We start from the raw sequence: 17,142 nt of genomic DNA on the forward strand, positions 1-17,142 counted from the left end.
TCTATGAGAAAACTAATAAATATTAATTAGCTCTATGAGAAAACTAGTAAATATTAATTAGCTCTATGAGAAAACTAGTAAATATTAATTAGCTCTACGAGAAAAGTAGTAAAATCATCTATTTCACGTAAAATGAATATCATTTTAATTTGATATGAATTTATTGTGTATAACATAATATATATTTTATATAAACAAAGATATTGTAAATTGGCTGTTTAATACAGGGATAACCAAAAAACTCTGGAATAGAAAGTGGACTTTTAAACTTAAGTTATGACTTTAAATAGACAAGTGAACATTAAAAACAACAATTGTGCAGTGTAAACAGACCAATTTCACTTTAATAAGTGACTTAATAAGTTACAAATAAAACTATGTGCTTTGTAATACCATCTAATGAACTTAAATATTGCTTTTAATGTCGTCTTCCTATTCCACAGTTTTCTGGTTATCACTGTATATAAAATGCATGCTAATATCTTTTACATTTAATTAACCTGGAATTCCTATTGAATTTCTTAAGTTTATGGACAATTTCTTTAATAAAAATGTATGTATTTAATCCATAATTTAGAGAAAGAGATTAAAACGAACGCCCGGTAAATCCCAATTATTGGGATTTCACATGAATGTATATATCCGTATCTTACTCTGACAAACGATAAATAAGGAAATAAAGAATTTCAAACTTTACGATTTCACATTTTGTATCTATTTTTTTCCACCGGCATTGACACGAGATGAAACAGTTTTATTTCATGTTTTTCCAAATATATTCTTCAGATATTTGCGGAGTGGTTTGGTATTGGTTACAGAAAAAAAGCTTAAAGGGAGTGACCGGCTATGTAAGGTAGTTGAACTGAGTCATTTAATAATTTAAAAAACTAATTTTGAAAACGTATCCACCCCCAAAGTCGGAGTTTTGAACATCGAATTTGCGCTCAAACTCAGGATTTACAGATCTTTAAAAGGTTTTATATGTCTCAAATGAATCCGAAAGAAGTTTTCCACAACACTGCATACTCAGTTCAACTACCTTACATAGCCGGTCACTCCCTTTAAACCGGATCTGAAACAGCAACGTTCAGCAACAAATTAACGTGAACACTGAACATTGAAATTAAACATTATATTTATCTATATATATATATAAATATAATGTTGAAATAGATAAATAAGGGTTAATTCAACATTTTTGTGTTGCGTACATATATGTGTATCATATAAATTGTACAATGTACATATCTACACATGCAATATTGCTTAAATGTTGTAACAAGGAAACAGAAAATTTAAAATATTTCTGATGAATTGTTGTTTATGGTTGAATAGCAAGGATGTACGGAGAAAAAAGAAAGAATTTCTGTGACTAGGGGGATATCAAGTAGTAACATGAAGGGGGGGGGGGAACATGACGGGGGGAGGGTAAGGACTAGTAGAGAGAGGGGATCTGGGGGGAGTCTCTTTGTGCAATAAGTGTATATCCTGTTAAATATGATGATACAAACATAGAGACCTTAGAACAGGACCTTTCCAGTGCTTTATTTTTCTTAGGGTGGGGGGGGGGGCAAGGGGGGTTGATGCCCCCTTTTAATTTTGAATTAAACAACTAAAATTACATTAATTAGTTTATATTTCAACAAAGGAATATATATAATGCACTACCCCCTTTTATGGTTTAAACAGAAGCACTGAACTTGGCAGACCAGTAAGGCAGTCAGGCAGTCAGGTAGTCAGGCAGTCAGGCAGGTAGAGAATTAGAGATTTCAACTCGACCTTTCTCTCAGAATTCCCGTAAATAAACTCCAGTGAAATGAGTGGGTTTAAACAAGTGAACCCTCCCTAGTCCCTAAATGCATATGGTGAAAAAACTTAAAGATTTTGATATTTTAAAATTAAATAAACATGTTGTTTCTTCTAGTCAGCATTTTCTACCAGCTAGGTAAACTTTTATACGTTTACTATACTTTTTCTGTACATTTTGATAATATCATTCTGTTTGTTTTAATACATGTTAATTCACAAATAAGCTCAAAAGTTATAAAGAAATTGAGTTTTGTCCACAGACTCAAATTTTAGAATCCCTATAGAACAGAATGGTTTAAACCCTATATATTTCAAAGTTCATAGTTTGAAATATCTAAGGTTTACGAGAATGGATTGTAAAGGATTAGAAAATTAGAGTTTGTGGCAAAAACTCAATTCCTTTACTTAAAATAAAATAACAACAGAAAAATATTTTATATTCTTCTCAATAGCTGTTCAGACAGAGGGTCAATAATTTCCAAATAAATTAAATTGAATATTTTTCAGGTTTGTGTGAAGGATTCCTGGACAGTCCACCTTCTATGAGGGTTGAACCAAACAGATGGGATTTACCTATAGATCGTCCGGTAACATAATCTTCATATATTTTACAAAAAATGTTTCTAAACGAGATTAACGAAGAGCAAGTTTCAACAGGTTTAATTTTCAAATAAAATTGATTCCCAGGTTTAGAACTTTTAATAGAAAGAAATATCACCAGAAGTTAGAACTTTAGTGTTGTGAATACAATATCGAGATCAATTTCCCGTAGTTCTCACACCCTGCAGAGATAACTTTAATTGAGGGATCAAGCATTGTTTCTGAAATGTAAAACTACCCACATTGAATATTGAGATCAAGTATTCAAGATTAACAATATTTCACACAAAAGCTCCGGCCTCATGTTAAACTTTTCAAATAGAATTATGACCTGCAGGTTTAATTTTTCAAATAAAAATATCACCAGGTTTAAACTTAAAATTGATATTTTTATAAATGATCTTTAGAAATAAGTTGTGTCTCCAACCTGGATTTTGTTAATTAATAACTATTCTAGGTTGGGTTTCCTGCAGGACGGATCTTAGTCTTCGAACTTAATGATAAAAATCAGGATTTAAATATAACCATACAACCATCACCGTACAAGGTTAACTATGTTTTAAAAACATTTTTTTAAAGGGAGAGTTTGCTAAGAATGATAGGCGTTAAATGATAAATTCGAATCCGATTTTAAATTGACCACATCTATTTTCATTGGGTTCAGTATTAGAACGGACATTTTNCTATCGTGATTGTATCATTCCAGGCTAGGCTAGGTTATGATAGATAGATAGTTGTTACCAACAAATTTCAGATTTAACAAATTGTGGTTTCTCTTCAAAAGTGACTAGCGCATTTCTTGTTTCAGAAACTATCAAGAAATTATCAGAATTAACTAATTTTCATATATAAAAATGACGTAATCCTTTTCAATTATGTTTCAGGGGTACAGTCGTAAATAGGGCATACCGCATATCCGTCTTTAAATGAAGGGTTAATTAAAATGAAGAAAACAGTCCCTTTACTTATGTTTTTCTGTTTAGGTAAAAACCTTACTTGATGCTGCTGAGTTCTTCTCAGTACGTGAACTCGTAAGCAAAAGGAACAATACTAAAATATTTGAAGTTTTACTTTCCAAACCTCTCTTCCAGAACTTCAAGATTGGAGATCAAATGCTTATTTCAGTCAAGGTAAACTACAGTAAAGGAATACTATAGTCAAGGTTTAACTACAGTCAAGGTTTAACTACAGTCAAAGTAAACTAGAGTCAATGTAAACTACAGTCAAGGTAAACTACAGTCAAGGTAAACTACAGTCAAGGAATACTATAGTCAAGGTAAACTACAGTCAAAGAATACTACAGTCAAGGCAAACTACATTCAAGGCAAACTACAGTTAAGGTAAACTACAGTCAAGGTAAACTACAGTCAAGGCAAACTACAGTCAAGGTAAACTAAAGTCAAGGTAAACTACAGTCAAAGTAAACTACAGAAAAGGTAAACTACAGTCAAGGTAAACTAAAGTCAAAGTAAACTATAGTCAAGGTAAACTATAGTCAACGTAACTACATAAAAGGTAAACTACTGTCAAGGTAGACTACAGTCAAGGTAGACTAAAGTCAAGGTAAACTACAGTCAAGGTAAACTACAGTCAAGGTAAACTAAAGTCAAAGTAAACCAGAGTATAACGTAAACTATATTCAAAGTAAACTACAGTTAAGGTAAACTAAAGTCAAGGTAAATTACAGTCAAGGTAAACTATAGTCAAGGTAAACCAGAGTATAACGTAAACTTGCGTCAAATCATTGTAAACAAAAATAAAAGTGAGGTTTTAAAAATTTTAAAGAATAAATATTTTTAAAAATCTATATAAATGGGCTGAAATGTTTAAGGTGCAACCCTGTGGGTTACATTTGCTAAAAAATCCAAAATATATTTTCTAATTAAAATGCCGGGCAATATAGCAAATAACAAATAATTTAAGACATTTTATTGCAGATGTATGTGGACGGGTCGATAACTATTACCAATGAAGTTCATATTAATGTTGAATTTCCATCAAATCCAGATTTTGGTGTCGACGATCTAACAACTAAAAAGTAAGTATTCAGAAGAATTATTTTTTATTCTTTAAATGGAATGAACTTATGCTTCAAGATTTCAAAAACAAAACAGAAAAGCTTTTTTAAAAAAAATTAGTTATTAGGTTTTAACAATGTTTAACGCTTTTCATTCTAAAGATTTTTCATCTTTAGAAATATTTTGTAATTTCTTAATTTTTTATTAACATTTTATTATTTACTTTTTCTCAACATTTTATTCCTTTTTAACTTTTTATGAATACTTCTTTCTAGACCCACCCCTCGTCCTACCACACCCACTACACCTACACCTCCCCCTCCCCCCACCAGCACAGAAGATCTTGTTGAGACGACAGTTAAACCAGAAGAGAGCAGTCAATCCACCGTTATTGTTGTTATAGTCATTCCTTTAGTCATAGGTGGGTGTTTAAGGCATTTTAGTCATTCTCTTAGTCCTAGGTAGGTAGGTGTATAGTTGTTATATTTGTATGCTATATTGTAATTGTATTGTTTATTGCTACCTATCCTAGCTGTATTTGTATGGTAAATTATATATGTACTGTTTAGTGCTACCTACCCTAGCTGTATATTTGTATGGTATATTGTAATTGTAATGTTTACTGTTTAATGCTACCTACCCTAGCTGTATATTTGTATGGTATATTGTAATTGTAATGTTTACTGTTTAGTGCTACCTACCCTAGCTGTATATTTGTATGGTATATTGTAAATGTAATGTTTACTGTTTAGTGCTACCTACCCTAGCTGTATATTTGTATTTTATATTGTAAATGTAATGTTTACTGTTTAGTGCTACCTACCCTAGCTGTAGGGATATATATTCTACGAAGAAGGATTGCAAAAGTATGTTCTTGTTTGGCCAAATCTGCAGAAAATAAAGAGGATGGAAAGAGAGAGGTAATTCATTTTAAATCCTAAAAATGTTTTCTTTAAGAAATGATACATTATATCTCATAAATATAAATGCAATAAAAGAATATCTATATTGTAGCCTTAAAAATTATTGAGTGGATTAAATTGTCACAAATTTTTTGTGTTTTTTAAACTGTATTTTTCGGAGCTGTAAAATATATTTGAATTTATTAAACATTCTGTGTTAAGCGTGATATTTTTTTCGAAATAACAAAAATATTAATTTTTTTGGATAAATAAGTAGCCCTGAAATATGCAGAGTATTGATAAAAAAGTAGCAAAAAAAGTTATAAAAGTTGTATCTTTTCATTTTATTATGGTATACCTAGTTTTTACTTTACAGATACAGTCAGCACTGTCAACAGAGACGAATATGACAGATCTTCACAGCTCAAGGAAAACAAGTCTAGCTGTTAGCAACAGGTAGGTTGTCATCCGTTTAGCTTTATAGGTTCCCTTAGGTAGGTTAGTGTATTAACTAACAGTTCAACAACTTCTCTTGTGCGCCGGAGACAGAAAATTGGTTCAACCTAGTCTACGCGGTTTAACTAAGTGGTTTAACCTAGTCTACTGGGTTTAACTAAGTGGTTCAACCTAGTCTACCTGGTTTAACCAAGTGGTTTAACCTAGTCTACTGGGTTTAACTAAGTGGTTCAACCTAGCCTACGTGGTTTAACTAATTGGTTCAACCTAGTCTTCGCGGTTTAACTTAAGTGGTTTAACTTAGTCTACGCGGTTTAACTAAGTGATTCAACCTAGTCTACGTTGTTTAACTAATTGGTTCAACCTAGTCTAAGTGGTTTAACTGCAATTGGTTTAAACTTGTCTACGTTGTTTGATAAGTGGTTAAACCAAGCCTACACGGTTTAACTAAGGGGTTTAACTTAGTCGACGCGGTTTAAATAAGTGATTCAACCTAGTCTACGTGGTTTAACTAATTGGTTCAACTTAGTCTACGTTGTTTAACTAAGTCGTTCAATCAAGTCTACTTGCTTTAACTAAGTGGTTCAACCTAGTCTACTTGCTTTAACTAAGTGGTTTAACCTAGTCTACGAGGTTTAACTACGTCGTTCAATCAAGTCTACTTGCTTTAACTAAGTGGTTTAACCTAGTCTACGAGGTTTAACTAGGTATCGTTATTCAACAAATCTGGTCCTGGGTTAATTTTTATTTGGGTGTATTGTTTATTTTTTTGATGGTTTATTTTATAATGTATATTTTTGCTTTTTCATTTAGGGCTTTTCTAATTATTAATGTAACTAATTTATGCTAAATATTTATTCTTTTATTCATTGCTGGGTCCATTTTAATTCTAAATGTTTTACTTTCATTAAAGATTTTGTTTTTGTTAGTTCATAAAGTGAAAAAGAGATTAGGGTTAATTATACATTAATTAAATCAGTTTACCAGATAATTATACATTAATTAAAGGGAGTGTTCGCGAAAAATGAAAGGGGGTATAGGCTTAATGCGATAAAAAAGCGCTTTTGATCGCTACTAATCTTACTTCTAGCAGTTGCGTCTATAAGGAGAAAATTGTTAAAAACGACTAATATCGAAGAACGTAGTGTCCTTACAAATTCAGAAAGATGCAACATTCAACTCGGATCGTAAACAAATCAATTTAATATCAAACAGATCATTGAAATATTAAAATCTTTCGACATCGATTATTTTTCGACGCATTTGAATATAGTTAATGTTTCATAATATTTGTTATTTGTTTATATGCAATGCATTTAAAACGACGTTTTTTTCCGCTAGGTGTCTCTGCCACGTGAAATCATTCAAACCATCGAGAACAGAGACACCTGGCGGCCAACTATTTCGGCGTTTTAAGTGCATAACAAATAAAAAATATTATGAAATATTAACTATACAAAAATGCGTCGAAAAATAATCGATGACTGTAGGTTGTAATATCTGATTGATTTGTTTGAAATTAAATGGATTTTTTTACGATCCGAGTCATGTGTTGCAACTTTCTCAATTTGTATGGACGTTACGTTCTTCAGTATAAGTCGTTTTTAACAGTTTTCTCCTTACAGACGCAACAGATAGAAGTAAGATTAGTGGCGATCAAAAGCGCTTTTTTATCGCATTAAGCCTATACCCCCTTTCATTTTTCGCGAACACTCCCTTTAAATCAGTTTATCAGATAGTTATACATTAATTAAATCAGTTTATCAGATAATTATGCATTAATTAAATCAGTTTATCAGATTATTATACATTAATTAAATCAGTTTATCAGATAATTATAAATATTTTGAATATGTTTAGTTATGAACGAGATATCCTTAACACCAAAGAATGGGTCAGCACAGACCCCTGGGAGATACCAAGGTATAAGTACTAAAATAAATTATTCTAAGATCAGGTTGGTTGGTTGTAATTTTAAAAGTAACTTTTAAGTAATAAATAATTTATGAGAAACCAATAATGAATAAAATATCTTTATTTTCATCGATTGTGAAGATGAAAATATATTTTTGATTGTATTTCTGCAAATATCTAGAACAAAGTTTCATCAAATTTTGATTCTATCTTTGTAATCTCTTATAGAAACTTCCTCAAAACTTTTAATATTTTTTTTACTGTTTGAATTATATGAAACAATTATAATACTAAATTAATATCTGGCACACGAATTTTTATCCATTTGCTGAGAAATTCTTTTTTTTTGTTCTGTGTAGCAAAAACAATCGTCGTAAAAAATAATTTAAAAAAGAAAAAAATAAAATTTATTAAATTTCAGGCATCATTTGAAGATATCCAGCATCTTAGGAGAGGGGTGTTTTGGACAGGTGATTTCATTTCTTTTCAATATTTCATAAGCTTTTTTTAAAGATTCCAAATCTTAAAGTTCAAGAAAGAAATTGTATATAATTTCTTAAAAATGTTAGAATACATTAAAAATGTGCTATTTGATTAAACATTTTTAATTAATCAAAAAATGTATTAATTTTAATGTATTAATGTTTGATCAATAGATTAGATGATTGATCAAAAAAGTATTAATTTATCCGAAAAATGTATTAATTGATCAAAAAAACGAAAAATGTTTGCAATCTCTTACATATAAAATGTCTAAAATTTTAATGCATAATGTTTAAAGGTATGGAGAGCTGAAGGAACTGGAATACTAGGAAACAAAGGAAGTATGACAGTTGCCGTCAAAACATTAAAGGTAACATCCATAAGGATTAAAGGGAAGAATCGCAAAGGAGCTGAGTTTTTGCCACAAAGTCAAATTTTCTTATGCCTATATCTTTGGAATTTCAAGCTTAGACCCTTTGATCTAACAGAATTCATAGTTTGAAATATTAAGTATCTACGACAAGGGGTTGGACAGATTTAGGGATTAGAAAAACTCAATTCCTTTGAAAATCATGGGATTTTAAATATTTTCTCTTGGTACACTTATTGTCCCGACTTCTACTGTAGGAGTCTGCTAATGAGAAGGAGAGAAAGGATTTACTCCAGGAGTTGGCTTTAATGAAGCTATTAGATCCGCATCCTAATGTTGTTAAACTACTGGGATGTTGTACAGAGAAAGGTAACAGGGGTTTATTGTATTTGTACACTGTTTGTTTTATTAAACTTTAATGTAATTGCAAACTGTTTTTTTGCAGAACACGTCCTATTCCTTAAAGTTTTTCCTATTTGTTTTTTATCCCTTAATGTACTGCATATTCAGTAACTATTGCCTTAATTCTTAATGTACTGCAGATCCTGTGTTTGTTGTTCTAACTCTTAATGTACTGCAGATCCTGTGTTTGCTGTTCTAACCCTTAATTTACTGAATATTTAGAAATTGCTGTTTTAATTCTTGATGTACTGCAGATCCTGTGTTTGTTATTTTAACCCTTAATGTACTGCAGATCATGTTTTTGCTGTTGTAACTTTTAATGTACTGCAAATCATATGTTTCGTGTTCTAACCATTAATTTACTGCATATTCAGTAATTGTTGTTTTAATTCTTAATGACTGCAGATCCTGTATTTGTTGTTGTTGTAACTTTTAATGTACTGCGTCTGCAGATCATGTGTTTGTTGTTCTAACCCTTAATGTACTGCAGATAATGTTTTTGTTGTTGTAACTCTTAATGTACTGCAGATCATGTGTTTGTTTTTCTTATACTAATTTTACTGCATATCCATTGTTTGTTGTTCTAAACCAAAATGTACTGCAGATCCTGTGTTTGTTGTGATGGAGTTTGTAGCTAAAGGAAAACTTCAAGATTATTTACGGAAGTCCAGAGCGGAACACGGATACGGAAATTTACACGGTAAAATGTCGTCTTACATTAAAAGAGAATAAATGCTTAAAGAAACTGTGAAAAGTCAAAAATAAAAATCAATTCAATTTAATTTAAAAATCTAAAATATAAGAAAAGTTTATTAATGATTCCTGTCTTAAAGTTAGTGAAACAATGTAAAGATATAATTGAAAGTGACAATAAGCTTAATTTTACTTGAAAAGTGTTTAATGCTAAAGAAATGCGCAAATCAATTTAGCAGAGAACCCACGAATTGAAGTAAACAGTTTAAAAAAAACGATATCTTATTTATACTTGATCGGAAAATGTTTTAATGGTATCAGTGTAAATCGGGCATTGCCATCTTTGCATGGAGGATCCTGATAATTGTTTGGTGTCCCTCTAATTTGATTAAATTAATCTATCAACTAATCAATTAATTGTACTCCACACAAACCTGTGGTTTCAAAAACATCTGAAGCCGACATCTGGTTTAGCAGTTATGACCACCTGACGGATGTAGGAGGACAGAGGGGCGGCTGTCAACAACTCTCGGAGCGAAAGGGTGCGTGCTTTCTGCTCAACAAGAAAGAAGCTTCAAGAGGGATTGATCCAAGTGAATGACGATGAAGAGAGGAATGGTGGACAAGCAGGGAGAGTCTATGGTTGCCAGCTATAGGTACCTGGGGGTACCCAATCCGGGCTTACAGATGTTAGGAAGCAATGAGTGTGATGTTTCCTATCAGTACGGCACCCGGGCCTCATTCCAGTATATCAGATGGATTCCTGCACTCTATATTCTCAGGCCTAAGAAGAATCTTAGGCAGCTGGAATCTTGTCAACCCTCTTCTCAGAAGGAATGAAGCGTGGATGGATGAATGTGCTGCCAGATTACAACCCCTGGTAGATCAATATAAAAACCCAGAAAACACCAAACTTTCGCAATAGAAAAAATTCCGAGATTTGATCGTAACAACCCGATCATGTCCTGGGGACAAAAAAAATCTCTTTTAAAAAAATTAATTGTACTATATTATTAAGGTGGCAGCCAGAAGCTCACATCACGTGATCTAACTGCATTCTGCTTTCAAGTTGCCAGAGGGATGGATTATCTTTCTTCAAAGAAGGTGATCATGATAAAGATAATTATAATAATAATAATAATGGTAATAATAATAACAGTAATAGTAATTAATAACGATGATTACAATGTAGGTCATACACCGGGATTTGGCTGCAAGGAATATATTGGTCACAGACGAAAATATTTGCAAGGTCCGTTTTTTTTCATATAACTCCATCTATTTTTTAAAAAAGTATATTCTTTTATAAAACTAATATTCTTTTATAAAACTTTATATTTTTCCAGAAAACTTATTTTTTCAAAATTTCTTCTCTTCCATCAAACCCTGCTTTGTAATTCATAAAACTCAACTTCTTGATTGAAAAAAACCCCGTACTTTTACAAGAAAAACTTCATTTTCATTGAACTCTATTTTTTTAAAAACAGAACTCCCAAATGTTTACTCCTACTTTTTTAGGTTTCTGATTTTGGATTTAGTCGGGATGTAATGATAAACCAGATTTATGAACGTAAATCCGAAGGTCGTCTTCCAATAAGGTACAACTGCATATTTTGTATTTGACAGCCACCATAAACGTTACATCGATCTTATTATTTATAAATTATCTACTCTCCTATTTCCTCATGACCATCTTCAAATATTTTAAAAGTTTTTTTTAAAGAAAGGTTGTAATTAAAGCTGTAAAATCTGTCACAGTGTATCTAACTGATTTTAAAAAAGTATCAAGTTTAATCTTAACAAATTTTTATCTGTATTTTTTCATTTCGCAAAAAAAATTTAAACTTTGTTTAATACAAAAATAGATCAAATTTTGTTTTTAGATGGATGGCTCCCGAATCTTTGTACGACAACATCTACACAACGTGAGTAATTTTGGTTAATTATATTTTATTATGTCATTTATTTATGTAATGATACAAATGCTCACCATGGCTTGCTAGCAAAAGAAAAGATTATTGAGTGACTATATGATAAACCTATATATCAAACTCAAAACTATTTACAATTTATAATTATTTTACTTTTTGACATAAAAGTATAAATACTAGCTTTAAAAAATGATACAAATATTTAAAATATTTTACTTTGCATGGAATTAACATTTAATATTTTTTTTTAGAAAAAGTGATGTTTGGTCGTTTGGAGTTCTGATGTGGGAGATCATTACTTTGGGGTCAACACCGTACCCAGGGATGTCAGGATCAGAGGTCATGAAGAAGGTCAAGGAAGGTCATAGGCTAGAGAAACCTGAACACTGTGATAGTAAGTTTATTCAAAAATATTAATACGAAAATAATTTGAAGAAACAAATCGAAATCTACAAATTTGCAAAATTGAACACAAAATTCCAATAATATCCTAAAAGTAATCTGTTAAGGTGTCACCGCATATTATGTACTGTAAAGGGGAGATACACAAAATTTGGGATAATGGTCTATTGTTGGGATAATGATTCAGTAGAATTATACTAAATTATGTACTGTGTAGGGGAGATGTACAACATTATGTACTATTGTTGGGATAATGATCCAGTAGAACGACCATCCTTTACACAGCTAGTCAAGGTAAGAAGACCATCAATCAATCAATCTTTTAAAGGCAATAGATAATGTATAGATTAATCAAATTATCAATCCACCCAACGAATCTTTGAATTTGGAAATTCACAAGAAATGCAATTGATCAATCCATGTTAACCATTTAATAACAGCTTTTTTGTAAAATGAAAATAAATATATCAGGATATTTTAAAGCTTCATCATAAGATTTATAACACTAATTGTTTTAACCAATTGTTGTACAGTGTACATACAGTACAGAGAACTTTTTCTGGAACTAATTCACATTTGACTTCTATTAATCCATTTACATTAGTTGGGCAAATACTTTGATATATTTTGTTTAGGATTTTGAGAATATGTTAATGAAGGAAACAGACTATATTGATCTAAACCAGTTTCCGGACCATGCTTACTATAACGAAGTTAGTCTCAGTGGAGAGCGGGTTTAGGGGTTATTCTGTACATTGAGGTTTTGTGTACACCGTGGTTGTACATAGTGTACACACCTAAACCGTTTTAGAACTAGTTTAATTGTTATTGTATTTCTAGTAAGACAAATTGCTATTGTCAGCATAAATTGGGAATTTGTTTTTAAACCGTGTACACTGTAAAGTGTACACTGTACAGGGTACACTGTACTGTGTACACTGTACAGTGTCCAAAAATATTATACAGTGTGTCCGAAAAACGTGGGGAATTATTGACAACTCGTCTTTGATCCAACCGGTATTTTAAAATTCACTGTAAAAACTGTCAACCTTGAGATTTCCAAAATGTGGTTTTTCAAAGTTGACAAAGAACTAAAGATATTAATTGATTTTTAACACTTTCATTTATTTAAAAAACTCAAAATTATCAAAACAATTGACATTTTCATCAAAACTTATATTTTTAAAATCAAGACCTTATATGTCGGAAAGCACAAAAGACGTATTTATTAATGATTTAAAATCAAAGGCAAAAGTAAATTGTCTTTCAAATCTCTTATGTTTCTTGGACCACTCTGTATAGTACTGTATTGTATGCTCAGTTGAAAATAATGCTCCATTACTTCTATAAATACTCAAACAGACTGGGGAAAGTGGGGACAAAATACAATGCAGTTGTAGATATTGAGAAGGAATCAAGAAATTAAATGCTGAAACAATGTAACTAAATTTAACAAATATTAAAAAATATATTTTCTCATGTTCTTCTTTATGCTTCTGTATGGACAACAATATAAATATTATAAAAGTTTAAGGTCTTGCCAATTACAATTAAACCCAAAACGAACAAATAAAAAAAATTCAAAGATTTACCCGAAAATTACGTGCATTTTGTTTTCCTAATTTCTCGTTGGATTTTTAAATTTTTTTTATCATAATATTCCTTAGAAGTGACTAATTTCTCTCAAATGAAAATGATTTTTCCAATATTTTTTTTCTTTGACTGTTACAACTAAGAAACCCATATTTACCATTTAAATGGTTACGAAAAGTTAGATTTAATATTGTTTTAATATCACCATATTAGAAGTGCTACTTGATTAAGTCTTACACTGCAGTCAGAAGTTTAAGTGTTTTAAATATTGTACTCCCAAAAAAAGTTACAGTTAGAAAATATAAAAATTAAAATGTAGATATAGAATAAATTTAATGATTTTTAAGTTATTTTTATTTATAAGATAATGAAACAGTTGCACAGAGGTTTAGACTTTAAAAAGTATTTCAAAAGACCCTAATCTTAGAGTGCCATGTCTGATTCACAGAAGGATCCTTTCAAAACAAAGAGAATAGAAAATATATTAGAGTGGAATTTACTAGAAAAAAGTGTAAAACGGCCATTTTGTTTTCATACTGCAGGTGTTCTTCACAGATAACCTTTGGGCCCTGGAATATCATTTTATAGAAAATCTAAAATTATTGTTAAAAGAAAACCAAATCATGAAATAGGTTGGTTTCATAATTGACCAATGATCATTTCACATAGACTTTATGCATTTTACTTTACAAACGATGATTTTCCGTTATAACTATAAATATGTTTTTCATTCACCTAATTCATTTTATAAAGTTTATTTAACAGCTTTAAAAAACTCGCAATTGAAATGGATAGTCTAGGGAACATACTGTATATTAATGTACTCTACTGCATATAATTTGTGAACATTTACATGATTTGTACACTTTGAACTCCCTTTCAGACTGAAAGGGACTGAAAAAATTCATACCGAGAGATTCTCTAAATTCCTCTCTAATATATATTCTATTCTCTTTGGAATTTACATATTTCTCGGAAATCCTAAATATTCCATGTCCAATATGTTTTCTGTGACTTGGTTAATAGTGATATTTTTATAAATGAAAAAAGGCTGGTGCAGTCATTAAGATATCACCAACTTCAACCTACAATAGTTTCGTCAGATATGGCTCCATCATCCTGGATCAGGTAAACTTTTAAATCAAACAAATTTTCAAATGGACGATCACTTGAACCTACAGTTACTTTAATAATACCGTAAAATCAGAATGGCGGTTGCTTCAATAAAAACCTATCATTTCGATTTGTGTTCTTAAAAATATGACTTATTGAGAGTTTAAATAACGAAACCATAATATTAATTGTTGGATTATTTTATTTCAAAGAATTTGTACGTTAATGACAATAATTTTAACGAAATAATAACAGCAAACACACGAACAAGAGAAATATAAAAAAATTGTGTTGTTTATTACAGTTACTGATATGCTACTCAATATTATTTGTTGTAGAAGATATTTACATATATATACATACATATATATATGTATATATGTATACATATATGTATATATATAATTGATTTATTGTATGCACTATAAATATATGCGAAACCAAACCATCAATGCGCGGATTGAACTCATATATTCATGGTATTGACTATAAATATTTTGGTATATATTTGTAGATTTCAAGTTATTTTTTGACAAGCATATATTTAAATGTATATGACGAATCAGTAAGTTTGAAAATCGTAAATGGGAACAAAACTTTTTGCATTATTTTCAGGAAATTGACAAAATGGATTAAAAAAGTTTTTTGCTCATCGTAAACTGCAGACTACAGGCTGACGTACACCTAGTTTCTTTTAAATATGTTTTGTGCCAAAAACAGTAAAGAATACGCACAGGGTGCCAAGATTGTTTTTCAAGACAAAAATGTCATTGACATAAATTACATTTTTTTCATCTTCAGTATTATTAATGGTTTGAACAAATATTAATTTTCTTTTCTCATAAAGAAGCAGTTTTTTTTGCATTTAATTTTCAGTTTAAGTATTTTTAGTTTCATCGTTTAAAAATTGCTAAATAATCCTTTTGAAGTTACTTGATGCAACGCATTTAGACTTGTGTGCAGATCGAGAAGGAATTTAATAAAATTGGGAATTAATGAACGAGAGAGGTAGTTCACCATTTACGTCTAATTCAACTACATATTTTTGACGGCTGAACTCAGGTTGAAGAACCTCTTTGGTTTAATGATATTTTGTGACTTTGTCAAAATATAATTTCTGATTTAAGGAAAGTCAGGACTTGTGGTATAACATTTATCAAGTCAGTAGAGTAATTGTTATGACTTATTTTTAATCCGTCATTTGAAATAAAAGATATCCAGAACTCTCAAGGGACCTGACAACTTGTTACAAACTGTTCTTTTCTAAACCTTTTTATCTTTGCAGTCTGATATTTTAAGATTTTGATATTTCAAACTTAGACTATTTGATCAAGCAGAATTCAAAGTTTGAAATAGAAAAGGCCCCCGACATCAGGAAGCGAGGATTTGGGGATTAGAAAATTAGAATATTTAGCGACTTGTTGTCCGGGTGTTCAGTTTCTTTGCCACGAGTAGCGCTTGAAATTGAACCGCATTCTTTAACTTACTACTTATAGTTATACAATTTACAAATCCTATTCTACTAGAATTAAATTAAAATTCTGAAAACGGAAAAACAGTAATCAGCTTAAAACTTTAATCCTATCTTTGCTGTTTTAGAACAGTGTAAACAAGATAAAAGTATAAATTAGTATCTCAAGTTTATGAAAGGTAAGATATATCTTCTTACATTAAATATGTTTAAAACAGGAATATTTTAAATTTCAAAGTTTACTTCGGTTCTTTAATTAAGAGGAGAGCATATACATGTATGCGAGGAGAAGGAATATTCAAGAAAATATCAGAAGTGTGTTTATAAAGGAATTGAGTCTTTGGCACAAAATCAAATATTTAAACCTCAATATCTTTAGAACTCGATGTTGTAAACCTTTGATATTTCAAACTCAAATTATTTGATGTTACAGAATTCATAGTTTGAAATATCTAAGGTATGCAACATTTGGTTGCAAAGTTATAGTGATTAGAAAATAAGAGTTTGTGGCTAAGACTCAATTCCTTTGTAAAGGTTGTATAGGAAGCAACATACCTAGATTTGTATCAAATTGTAATTGTTTAATTCTATCATATAGTGCCAGCATACTTGCAAGTGACTCTCCATGCTAAGATGGCAATGTCCGATTCACAACGTCAATCTACAATCAGGTATTTAATGCTTGAACACTTTGTTTGCAAGCTTTTTTAGTTTTAAAATATTATGCTTTTAATGTAAAATTTTCTGAAATGTCAATTGGGACATCAGTAACACATCAACTGGGATGAGTTCACAAAGTACGCAGCATATCTCACGTCTTATAGGAATTCATGTGGTTTTCAAGTTATTTAAACACAGAGCTATTTTTACTCTATGAACAATCAAAGGTTTAAAGGGTATCGTTGTAAAAATGGAATTGCCCTCTTTTCATGTAGGGTCACTTGAAATTACGCTTACAGTCCCTTTAAACAGATTTTCAAAATGC

The 17,142-nt window shown here is 30.6% G+C and overlaps 1 protein-coding gene across 1 annotated transcript; it reads left to right on the forward strand.

Moving 5' to 3' along the window:
- The first annotated feature begins 1,620 nt into the window (after positions 1-1,620).
- LOC111714420 (tyrosine kinase receptor Cad96Ca) lies at positions 1,621-13,465 on the forward strand. Its single transcript, XM_023489521.1, has 20 exons — positions 1,621-1,945; positions 2,317-2,396; positions 2,867-2,956; positions 3,393-3,539; positions 4,347-4,447; positions 4,703-4,848; positions 5,241-5,347; positions 5,706-5,785; positions 7,646-7,708; positions 8,121-8,169; positions 8,481-8,552; positions 8,810-8,921; positions 9,559-9,654; positions 10,666-10,751; positions 10,840-10,899; positions 11,166-11,245; positions 11,531-11,572; positions 11,830-11,972; positions 12,198-12,274; positions 12,616-13,465. Exons 1-20 carry the CDS (start codon positions 1,909-1,911, stop codon positions 12,718-12,720), a joined length of 1,773 nt encoding a protein of 590 aa, XP_023345289.1. The 5' UTR covers positions 1,621-1,908; the 3' UTR covers positions 12,721-13,465.
- Positions 13,466-17,142: the final 3,677 nt, after the last annotated feature.

Source organism: Eurytemora carolleeae, unplaced genomic scaffold, assembly GCF_000591075.1.
Source record: "Eurytemora carolleeae unplaced genomic scaffold, Eaff_2.0 scaffold530, whole genome shotgun sequence".
In the NCBI taxonomy this organism is placed as follows: domain Eukaryota; kingdom Metazoa; phylum Arthropoda; class Copepoda; order Calanoida; family Temoridae; genus Eurytemora; species Eurytemora carolleeae.